The sequence below is a fragment of the Monomorium pharaonis genome, chromosome 10, assembly GCF_013373865.1.
Source record: "Monomorium pharaonis isolate MP-MQ-018 chromosome 10, ASM1337386v2, whole genome shotgun sequence".
Taxonomy (NCBI): domain Eukaryota; kingdom Metazoa; phylum Arthropoda; class Insecta; order Hymenoptera; family Formicidae; genus Monomorium; species Monomorium pharaonis.
This window is the reverse complement of record NC_050476.1, coordinates 34,690-46,787: the sequence shown is the minus strand read 5'-3', so window position 1 is coordinate 46,787 and position 12,098 is coordinate 34,690. Positions and strand designations below refer to the sequence as shown.

The following is a 12,098-nucleotide window of genomic DNA, read 5'->3' as shown; positions in this document are numbered from 1 at the left end:
GGTCGTTGCGCAGCTTTTTTGTCATATATAGGATGCGTTCAGGGAGACGCTATTAGCGCTATCAGCATCAGTTTATCCTTGTTCTACTTTTAATGAGTAATGAAGATGGACTGATGCTGGTAGCGCTAACAGCGTCTCCCCGAACGCACCCTAAGATGCAGTCGGTAATTCCATCTCTCATGGTAAAAAGTTGGGACAGCCAGTAAAACACCCTGTATAATGTCGTACATGTGTGTACTAAGATTGCAGTCGGTAATCCCATCTCATGATAAAAAGTTGGAATAATCATTATTAAAATAAAAATTCACCCTGTATTACTTAAAATGATATATAATTTAGCACAACACTTTTGCAAGAATAGTTTGGTTTCAATCGTTTTGTACAGCACAATTTATCTTCGATCTCGCATATTAATCATATTTTATAAGTATAGCATTACAAGTATTTTTACACGTACTTTATGGATATAGCATAGAACAGAACCAAAAATCGTGAACATAACATGGAAAAAACCCAGACAATTGTACACATTATCTACGGACCTTTATGGATATTGGCTATACGCATAGTTCGAAGTGCACGTTTTATGCACGTTGAGGCGTTGGTGGATGAAAATACTTTTAAAACGACGGGATAATGGACGGGATTCATAGACCAATCTTAAGCTCAAGCATTGTCTTAAGCCTAGCTTCGAGCCGACTTGAGACTTACATAACCAATGAAATAACAGCATTGACGTCTCAAGATCGTGCTTAAGCTGGAACTTGAATAAGATTCGACTATGAATTCCGGCCAATGATCCATTTTTTTTATTCTAACTTATTGCACCAGACAGCCAAGTACAGCAGTACAGTACAGCTACCTGAGAACAAACCTTATATGTATACATCCGTTATATATGTCATACACACATAGTATGTTTGTTTGATTTTGTAAATATATAAGAGAAGTTATTTCAATATTGTGCGGAGTAAACGACAAGCCGAAAAAAGATATTCATAATGAAGACACAGAAGTGGGAAGAACTAGACGTACAATTGAGTAATCCTGTACTGAAAACGCTCAAACGGTTAAAATTTTTCAATATGACACCGGTTCAGGTAACATGGTCATGTGTCAAAAACGTGCATGTGTATATTAGATATTATAAAAGATTGTGCGTGTCGTGGGTGCGTGCGTGCGCGCGCGTGTGTGTGTGTGGTGCGCGCGTATTTTTTATTCTATAATGTTATAATGATTCATATTGTTATATTTGTAGGCAGCTTGTATACCATTATTATTGAATGGTAAAGATGTTGCGGCAGAAGCGGTTACTGGCAGTGGCAAGACACTTGCTTTTCTTATTCCTCTGTTGGAGATATTACAAGTAATCATTTATATATTATGCATTAATCTTAAATTACTTTTGGCAGATTAAATCAAAGATTTGTCAATCTTTTGTATATCAAAAAATATAAACAGTTGAAAATTGAAGTTGGTTACAGAATAAAGTTCTTTATTTAGCTTTTTTAGTTTAGATTTAATATTAATTGGCAAAATAAGTTATATATAATAAAAAATAGAGAGAAAGACTAAAGATTTTGTATTTTATTATAACTATATATTAAAAAAGTTTTATTACATTGAAACATATAGAAACGAACTGAAAAATGGAAGACTATGGAGATAGGAGGGATAGTAGTCAGCCCTACAAGAGAACTGGCTACACAGATTAGTCAAGTTTTAGAAGAGTTTTTAAAGGAAATTCCATCATTGAAACAAGTATTACTAATTGGTGGAGTGACGCTTAAGAAGGACATAGAGATATTGAAAAAAGGCACAAATATTATTGTTGCCACACCTGGTAGATTGAAAGATGTCTTATCTAATAATAATTCCATCAATTTGAGCCTTTGTGTAAAATCTTTGGTAATTATCCGTATAATCTTTTATATGTTCAACACAATCTCATTTATACATGTGCAATTAAAATGTTGAATTATTATAACTAGATATAGTCTTATATTTGTAGGAATTTCTTGTATTAGATGAGGCAGATAGATTACTAGACTTGGGATTCTCTGCAACTTTAGATAGTATTTTAAGCTATTTGCCACGTCTTAGAAGAACAGGATTATTTTCTGCAACACAAACGAAACAAGTGCAGCAATTGATTAGGGCAGGACTGAGAAATCCAGCACTGATTATTGTGAAAGAAAAATCTAATATCTCCACACCTGTAAATTTAAAAAATAGTTTTATAATTGTCCATCCTGAGTACAAATTATCAGTAATGATAGATTTTATACGTTCAGTAGGATTTCAAACAAAGTATATGATATTTTTACCTACTTGCGCGTGCGTGGATTATTTCAGTCGAGTTGTACAGATGTAAGGGCATATATATAGTTGAAAAGTGTTAAATATTAAACAAGTTTTATATTTACTATAAACATCATTTTTTATATAATAATTAATAATATTTTTTCTTCTTATCACATTTGCTTTTTATCAAATAATTTTTTTAAGTTGTGTGTATGTATATATGTTCATATTTACAGATTATTACCATCGATAAACATACTTGCTCTACATGGTAAAATGAAAGGCAGGAGATATAAAGTGTTTGATAAATTTCGAAATGCTCAAAGTGGCATTTTAATGTGCACAGATGTAATGGCTCGTGGTATCGATATATCGGAAATAGACTGGGTGTTACAATATGACCCACCTTGTATGGCTAGCAGTTTTGTACATAGGTAATTTACAAGAGGCGTTATGTTATATGTATATACATATAAAACATTTTTCTGATAATATGTGTGTGTATGTGTGTGCGTGCGCGCGCGCGCGCGCGCGCGCGCGCGCGCGCGCACACACACACACACACACACACACACACACACACACACACACATATATGCGTGTGTTTGTGTGTTTGAAAAATGTGTGTGTGTGTGTGTGCGTGCGCGCGCGCGCGCACGCACACGCACGCACGCACGCACGCACCACACACACACACACACACACACATATATATATATATATATGCGTGTGTTTGTGTGTTTGAAAAATTTGTTCTCTAAAATGTACTTTTTGTCATATAGATGCGGTAGAACCGCTAGGATTGGTAACGAAGGAAACGCATTGTTATTTCTTTTAGAAACAGAGAGTGCCTATGTAGATTTCATTAAAAGAAATCAAAAAGTCGAACTGCATCAAATGAAAAGGGAATTGAATAAGCATACCATTGATGAATGCTTACAGCATATGAGGCAAATGCAACAAAAAGATCGACTTATGTTTGATAAAGCTAACCGTGCCTTTGTTTCATACGTGCAAGCGTATAGTAAACACGAGTGTAATTTAATTCTTCAGTCGAAAGATATCGATTTGGGAAAGTTGGCTATGGGTTTTGGTCTTTTGAAAATGCCTAAAATGCCAGAGCTCAAAGGAAAGGACGTGTCATCTTTCGTTGGCCCTGAAATCGACGTAAACACAATATCTTATGCACACAAAGACCGTGAATTGCATAGAATAAAAAAATTGAACGAATATCGAAACACTGGCGTTTGGACAAGTAATCAGAATAGATGTAAACACAGAAAGCAAACTGAATCCTGGTCTGAAACTAAAAAGAGAAAATTCGAGAGACAGGAGAAACGAAGTAAACGAAAGGAAAAAAAAGAATTGAAGCAACAAGTTTCAACCACTTGCAATAAAAAGAAGAGGAGGAAACGAATAAATGAGGAAGATATCGAGCAATTGGCGGAAGATATAGCATTAATTAAAAAATTTAAAAAGAGAAAGGTAAGAAGAAAAATTGGCAATTTTTTCCATGTTACAAAAACAATTTTCATGCTCTATCTCTCAACTTTTATATTTATAGTTTCGTATAATGCTCCTATTTAATTGCAGATATCGCAAGAAGAATTTGATGCAGCTTTTCAAGTCTGAAAATGTTAATTACAATTGCACAATACATGTTTGAAATATTATTGATCAAAATTCTCATTCTTTAATTCTCTCACTTTCAATGTATGTGCTCTTACAAATATATTATACTAACACACACACAACACACGAAATTTGGTAATGTAAACGCACAAATAGTACTTCCTTGCGATTCCTTTCCTTTGAGTTCTTTACAATTTTTTACCGAATTTTTATTGTATTATTTTTACACACAAGTAAATCAAGTATTAGAAATAATTGCGTTGTTTATAACAAATGTGATAAATACTTATTTACAGGAAATAAGAATGTTACGGAGAGAATTTATTCATCTCGTATTATGAAATTATCAAATTTTTTAAACATGCTAATCAATGCATGCACAATGAAATGCAAGACTCGCTTTTGCTTGTTTTTATATATTAGTTTAGCTTTTAAAAGCGTGTGGCGCGGCATCCCCACTACGCGACGGGCCCAGAATGACGCGGTAGAAGGGAGTAAAATCTTCCAACACGCATACGTGTGGGACTATATGTGTGTGTTGACAGAATGGTGCTGTGTCCTGTGTGCATCGAAGAATTCGAAACATTAATGTAGTCGGGTAGTCACTTCGATGATTCATACACATTCGCGTATGTCAAACGAAGAGATAAGTTAAAGATAAGAGTTGCCTTGCAATCGTGCCTTTTTATGCCGAAAAATGGAGGAGGAAATGACAAATCATCCAAAGTGGTTGTTGGACTTGGAAAATCGTAAGCGAAAGGTACATGAAATCTTAACATGTAATACTTTGATATTAAAATTCGAGAAGTGGGAAACGTATATAAAATTAAGATCGAATTAGTTAATTGGTGTTGTTAATCTTACGTCTTTGCTCAGCCACGTTTAGCGCACGAAGCTGGAGCTGGTGCACCATGTACAAATTGTAATTCCGCTTGTCCCGGTCTTGAGCTTCATTTCTGGCGAAAAATTTGCAAGAACTGTAAATGTGGTCGAGACGATCACGATGTCGATCACGATGAATTTCCACAGTTTGATTTGTTATTTGGACAAAGTGGAAAGTTTAAAAAGAAGTCTATGCGTAAGTATCTTGTTTATATCTCTTTGTAAGATATAAACATAAGTATTACAGTATATATAGCTACTTTTTACATTTTAAAACTTGATCTTTAGGTTTGCATGTAAATAATAAAAAACAAAACAATGGTGAAACTACATTCGACTGGGTGCCACCAGATGCAACTAAAGAACTCGTTGTGGATTATATGAAAGCTTTGCCTGTTGAGAAATTGCCGATTAAAGGATCCATTGGCGCTGTTTTGAGAAGGCAGTTATTACAGAAACAATTACCACTTCATGATATCGATTATAAAGTTTGTGATCAACTTAGCGAACAAGAGCAGAAACAGTTTGAACAATATTTAGAGAACATAAAGAAATATGTAGGACAAGGCAAAGTGATAAAGGTGATTAAATCACTGACTTGATCGTATATCATATATAATAGACTCTATTGATTACGGATTTGTAAGATTATGTATCATATTTAGCGAGCGTTTCAGATGTTTATTTCTCTAGCGTATTTGTTTCATATAATACAGATATTACTATATTTTCAGATGTTGGCTGCTCGCCCATTCGATTGTTCTCTTATAACACCTGTCAATGCAACTGATATGCAACTGATATGCAGTCCACAGCATAAATCTCGTATACTTTCCACTGGTGTTCAATTACGTACACCAAGTAGTTTTGCCACAAAAGGTCCATACACGAGGCAACCATATGATATTCAAAATAAACAAGATGTTGCTGCAGCCATAAATAACAATGAGGTATCTAATACAGAAGAATATAATTGTATATTAGACAATGTGTCTGCCAGTAGCAATATCGCGAGATCGCAACCAATCGAAGGAAAATTGATTCCTGAGAATTTTCAATCTGCACATGACATCGTATCAGTAAATGAAAAAAAAGGTACAAGTGAAAGAATAGTTAACTCTTCGATACTTTCCCATTTTCCTGAGCAAGAAATTGTATCCGTTTGCGAAAAGCATACTTCTGAAAATTATGCACCTTACGGAGAAGATGCTTTCGAGGGACGCAGAGAAACGCTAAACAATGCCATGCAGTGCTATACGCGCGCGATTGCGTCGCATCCTGATGCTAATGACGAAACAGCTTTTATTCATGCGGAATCCATGTTGGCGGATGCGCTTCTTCCGCCCAGTGCGATACACGCTAACGACATTATCGGAAGTACTTTGGACGCGAAAGGATTAACATTTATAAGAGAAAAGCTCGCTGATAAATATAGCTTCGCGGAAAATCCAGCGATGCGTGTCGTTTCTAAATCGTACCGACCGTTAGACCGTGCGACCGATATATTAGCAAGAGAGAATAACAATTCCGCGAATATCGGGGATAAATATTTTCTTACATTGAATTCGTCGACGCAAACTCCAGATTCACAAAATCCAATCGATGCAAGAGCCAACCCGTTACAAGTTGAGTTGAGCAGCTCGAGACTAGAATCTACGTTCGTCGCACATTCCGAACAGTTGCAAAATCAAGTATTTCCTTATATTGTCGGAGCTTTCAACGAACAACGCGAAAAACAATGTACGCAAGATTGCCTGAACGATGGCATTGAGAATTTAAAGATAGATTCGACGAAGGTGCACAAGTGCGAAAAATGCCACGAGGATATAAGTATCGACGACGTAATTGTAATCGCGGAGAAAGCTAATAACGCGTCCTGGCATCCTGGCTGTTTCGTTTGTTCGGTATGTAACGAATTGTTGGCGGATCTCGTATATTTTTATTATAAGAACAAGTTATATTGCGGAAGAGACTTGGCCACATTTCTAGGAATTCCTCGATGTTTCGCTTGTGATGAGGTAAGCAATTTTTCCAATTTTTTTCAAATTTTAAATAAAATGTTAATAGTGATGATTTAAGCAACTATTTTTGTTCGCTGCAGCTGATCTTTGTACGGGAATACACGGTTGCAGAGGGGCACAATTATCATATCAAGCATTTTTGTTGCTGGGATTGTGATATACCATTGGCTGGGCAACAATATATTACCGAGAATGATCGACCATTGTGTCTTCCTTGTTATAAAAAATCATACGCAAAAACATGCGCTGCCTGTAACGTAGTGATTGCCGCTGATCAACAAGGAGTAGCGATCAAAAATTTAAATTTTCATGCAACTCAAGTCTGTTTTTGCTGTTACAGCTGTAAGAAAAACTTATTAAACGGCAGAATGGCGATAAAGAAAGATAAATTGTTTTGCAGTAAAGAATGTATCGCAAAGTTTTTCAACTAATAAATTAATATATAATAGTCAAAAAGTTGAGCTCTACTATTTTTCGATATTTTGTTAGACAGAAAATATGATTATGTAAGTACGTTACAAGACTGTAAGAAACATGAAGTATCAAAACGTGCCATTAATCATTAATAGAGTTTACAAAACTGAAATCAGAATGATTAAATATATTTCAAGTATTATATGCGTAATTCGCTGTATATACATATTTTAACGATTAATATACATGTGTGCGCGTGTGCGTGCGTTGTGTTGTGCATTCACCGACGGATTCTGGGGGTGAGGAGGGGGGATTTGGGCTTAAACCCCCTCTTCCAAATTGAATGAAATTAATCTTATTAAATGTTTAAAAAATTTAGATAAAATGATGCATTAAATTAATGCAGACGTCTGTATATCAAATTCTTACGCAGGATTCACTGCGTCTGACGTATATGATGATATACGATCCCCTCCGTATCCCTTATTGACTGTCAATATCAGGATTCGCTAATGTGTGTATATGTGTATATTATACTATGTACTCGAGACGAAATATTGTATGTAATATTATATAACAAAAAATGTCAATGCTATGTATGAGATTTTTTGAAATCAATTTATCAATTATAAGCAAACTACAATTTTGCTGCGACATCGAAAATAACTTTTTAACTAATTTTTCATTAGTCGTTTTAATTGGTATGTCCATTTACGAAAGGGAACTTGAATTTTGATTTCAGCATTTGATGGCTGAGAAAAATAATAGAAATAAATTTAATTTTTTGTTTGCATTTTTATGTAATAGGTATTTGAAGATAAAAAACAGGAAATAAGTTTACACGACCAATGCTTAAACAAAGTTAGAATTTAAATTACGTCTTATTAATTGAAACTGCATGTAGGTTTGATGAAAAATAAATTACTCTACAATTACTATAAATTATTCACATATTTATTACGAGTACGTACAGATCTATGTGCTACTGGTTAATTTTTAATATTTAAAAACATAGCGTTATGCTTTTCATTTAAGCAAAACACTACTTAGCTCAATCATTAATTGACAACGTAAATTTAACAGCTTTTCTTGTTCCATCTCTTCAATTTTTTTCTTCACATTTACGTATATGATAAAATTTATCATCACTTGTAACGGATGTAAGCGTTATACAAATTCTGAAAATTTTCTTTGTGTACGAGCTATCAGTAATTTACTTCAAATTTACTAGGAATAACGAGCCAATAAAATAAAAAAAAGAAAGTTTTTTAAATGCTACTTCCAAATACCAATACAATTGCGTAATTCACTGACAGACACGCTACAATATAAAAAAGAATTAACAACTATTACGATATACACGGAAATTTTGGAATAATATAAAGCATTTTACATAAATGCAAGCACACATGTGTGTATACGTATAGATATGAGATTGGCACTCTTGCTCTGATGTTTAATATTTAAATAGATATGTATACACACATATCACTCAAATCATCAATAGATTCTGTGTAAACATATGTGATCTCTATTCCGAATCGCTATCAATGTCAACAACAGTTTGAATACGTTTAAATGTATTACGAGCCTCTCGATATCGTGATGAAGTATTCGGAGATGTCTTTTTAAGATTTTCCATATTTCTTCGTGCGCGTGTGATTCGGCCTAAAATAAAATTTAATGTAATACCTATGACTAGTAATTAATATAATATAATGCAATATGTAAATTGATAACAAAGATTTTTTTATTATTAACCTTCAGATATAATGTTGGATGTATCCAGTTCGGATACCTCCTTCAACTTTTCCTTCTTTTTCCTGACACGTTTACACTTTTCCAACGATGGTCTACCACTAACGCCATTTTCCTCTAGCAATTCTTTTAGGCGTTTAATTTTTGCAGCATTGCTCTTACAATCGGCCCAAATATCATTATAAGACTTTATTTTCACGCCAGCGATGCTTAAATATTTCTTCAAAGCCTGTATGTGTTTATCTTGTGATTTCTAAAATAATTTAACATGTTAATTTGTATGAATTGTATGACTATTATAAAATTTATCCGATAGGCAAACCGCTGTACTTACAGTAGTGCTATGTCTCCTTCTTCTACCCTTCGTAGAGTTTTCTTCTTTTTCGGAATTATTGTCACTTGAACTTTTATTTGAAAATTCTTTCTCTGATAATTCTTCCTCCATTCCAGTTTTAGTTTCATCAGTTTTCTCTGTTACAGTCGCATAAACATCTTCTTTGTCGGATACATGATTGTTGACATTTTTCCTGAGAGAATTTCTCTTTATACTTTTACCTCGTCCTCTTTTCGACTCAATTGAGTGATGTTTGTTTGATTTCTTTGCTGTCAGAGATTTTTTCATTTTCTTTTTTGTCCATGGATTATAATCCTCATCCGAATTGCTATTCTGACTGTCCTCCGAACCGGAAGCTTTTAATTTACTTTTTCGCGAACCTCTTCTCTTTACCCGATTCTTTTGTGATTCAATTTCAAGGATGTTGGTGACTTGTTGCAAATCGGACTTTTCTCCTTCTGACGAACAGTCCAGTTCCGATTCATTTGGTTTGGCTTTGACAATTATTGTTTTTGGTCGTGGTTTTGCATCTTTTTCCTTTTCACTTTCAGAACTTGAGCCTTCTTTATCACTCGCACATTCCACCGAAAGCTCTAGTCCATCTACCACTTCTGTGTCTACAGTACGTTTCTTAGTTTCTTGATTGGTATGTACTTGCTCTTTTAATCCATCTTCCTTTCTATCTAGCATTTTGTCAATTTCTTCTTTAAATACCTCATTGTCTTCTGTTCCAACTTGATTATCATCAGAAGTAGATATTACACTTGTATTTATAGCAGATTTTTCACATGAGCTGTGCTTTTATAGTATATAAAAAAAAAAAATTATAAACGATTCAGATATAATAGATTCATAATATTTTGTCCAATGTGCACATATTAATGCATCTAAACAAAATGTCTTATATTCAAGCTTATTTCAATATCAAAACATTAATAGTTTAAATAAGCTAAAAAATTAATAAAAGTATAGCTAAAAGAAAACAAATTTGATACATTGTATACATATAAAAGAAATTCAATAAATATTTGATATAAAAAATTGTATTTTTTAATAATAACACTCAACTTAATACTATATTACCTTATTTTCAACAATTATCTGTTTAATATTTACTTCCTCAGGATTTTTGTTCTCATTTCCATTTTTGTGCTTCAATTTTCCATCTTGTTTCTCTTTATTCTCCTTGCCCATGTTTAAATTAGATATATCAAATATCTCTTGTACATTTTGCTCCTTCTCTGGACATAATATATATTCTTCCTCTTTTATATTATACACATCTGTATCATTTTTGTCTGAAATGGTTTCAGCATCATTTTTTAATATTTTTGATTGTTCAATGAAAGAACTTTGATGTCTTTTAGTAAGTAAATCTGTCTCATCTCCAGAATCTTCTACTCTTGGCCTTTTCTTTCGCAATGTGATATCTACAGAATCAGACGATAGTTGCAGTTTGTCCATACCTTCTTCCTCAGTTTCACTGTAATCAGATTCTACCATTTTTTGTTACAATAATCTGAAACAATTGTATATATTTGTTAAATATAAAGTGTAAAAAAAATAAAACAATTTAATGTCTCTCTCTCTCTCTCTCTCTCTCTCTTTATGCGTGTATGTGTATGTGCAATAAGAAACACTTGGCATCTACAAAAACGTAAAAAATAAATAAACTCACATTTCACTTTAATGAGATGAGTCAAAACTTTCAAAAATAATTATATTAAAAAAAATACGATTTCAACAATATACGACGCAACGATTTTTCTTCATGCATTAAAGAAACTGGAAAATTATTTCTTGTTACTCGTCGAGAATAAATAATTTTGCAAAGAAAATTAATCACGGATAAATAATCAGACCATTAATGTTTTTGTACAAATTACGCATGACATCTCTGTTCATGCAAAATATCGATTTCTAAACCGTATAAATACTGCTATTTTATTACAAAATTTATGTCACAAATCACAATTACGTACGTACATTTACGCGGCAAAATCCACATATAATGGAGGATTTATTTTCTAGGGAGAGAAAAATATAAGGGTATATCCACACAACTTGCATAACGCATAAACATATAGCTCTATGGCCTAGTTTACATCGTGCATTTGATACGCGTATCAAATAGTAAATAACTAGTGAATGTGTTTAATCATTGGCTGATCAGCTTAAATTCACTACTTGATACGCGTATCAAATGCACGATGTAAACTAGGCCTATTACACCGGGGGCTCGATTCTTGAATTCATTTGCAAGAGAAACGTATTCGCAAATTCTGTTCTTACAGAAAAGTTGAAAATTTATTGGCTATCGTATGGCTTTTAACCAATAAACTTGCAACTTTTCTGTTAGAGCGGGTATTTGCGCATACGTTTTCTTGCAAATGAATTCAAGAATCGAGCCCCGGCACTTGGTACGCGTATCAAGTAGTGAATTTAAGCTGATCAGCCAATGATTAAACACATTCACTAGTTATTTACTATTTGATACGCGTACCAAGTGCTCGGTGTAAACTAGGGCCATGTGTAGACCAATCAATTTCTTTATGTATATGCTTATGCGCTTATGCAAGTTGTGTGGATATACCATCACTGCCCTAGTTTACACCGAGCACTTGGTACGCGTATCAAGTAGTAAATTTAAGCTGATCAGCCAATGATTAAACACATTCACTAGTTATTTATTATTTGATACGCGTACCAAGTGCTCGGTGTAAACTAGTGGTCTGTTCTTTCTAGCTGCACTG

General features: G+C 33.7%; 3 protein-coding genes across 5 annotated transcripts; 2 read left to right on the top strand and 1 right to left on the bottom strand.

Moving 5' to 3' along the window:
- Positions 1 to 1,001: 1,001 nt before the first annotated feature.
- Positions 1,002 to 4,188, top strand: LOC105830653 (probable ATP-dependent RNA helicase DDX55 homolog). The gene is made up of 7 exons (XM_012670128.2): positions 1,002 to 1,100; positions 1,259 to 1,366; positions 1,636 to 1,908; positions 2,012 to 2,370; positions 2,541 to 2,738; positions 3,087 to 3,789; positions 3,898 to 4,188. The coding sequence occupies exons 1-7, from the start codon at positions 1,002 to 1,004 to the stop codon at positions 3,934 to 3,936; spliced, it is 1,779 nt and encodes a 592-aa protein (XP_012525582.1). The 3' UTR covers positions 3,937 to 4,188.
- Positions 3,947 to 8,498, top strand: LOC105830652 (testin). The gene is made up of 6 exons (XM_036293266.1): positions 3,947 to 4,071; positions 4,233 to 4,696; positions 4,813 to 5,014; positions 5,107 to 5,399; positions 5,553 to 6,836; positions 6,920 to 8,498. Exons 2-6 carry the CDS (start codon positions 4,634 to 4,636, stop codon positions 7,268 to 7,270), a joined length of 2,193 nt encoding a protein of 730 aa, XP_036149159.1. The 5' UTR covers positions 3,947 to 4,071; positions 4,233 to 4,633; the 3' UTR covers positions 7,271 to 8,498.
- Positions 8,186 to 11,402, bottom strand: LOC105830654 (HIRA-interacting protein 3). Of its 3 annotated transcripts, XM_012670130.2 has the most exons (6): positions 11,208 to 11,339; positions 11,024 to 11,130; positions 10,429 to 10,864; positions 9,346 to 10,143; positions 9,015 to 9,264; positions 8,186 to 8,921 (listed from the first exon to the last, which is right to left on the bottom strand). In XM_012670130.2, exons 3-6 carry the CDS (start codon positions 10,846 to 10,848, stop codon positions 8,785 to 8,787), a joined length of 1,605 nt encoding a protein of 534 aa, XP_012525584.1. In that variant the 5' UTR covers positions 10,849 to 10,864; positions 11,024 to 11,130; positions 11,208 to 11,339; the 3' UTR covers positions 8,186 to 8,784. The 3 variants fall into 3 exon arrangements, with proteins under 3 accessions (XP_012525584.1, XP_012525585.1, XP_028046516.1); XM_012670131.2 differs by lacking the exon at positions 11,024 to 11,130 and having other exon boundaries at positions 11,332 to 11,402; XM_028190715.2 differs by lacking the exon at positions 11,024 to 11,130 and having other exon boundaries at positions 11,208 to 11,342.
- Positions 11,403 to 12,098: the final 696 nt, after the last annotated feature.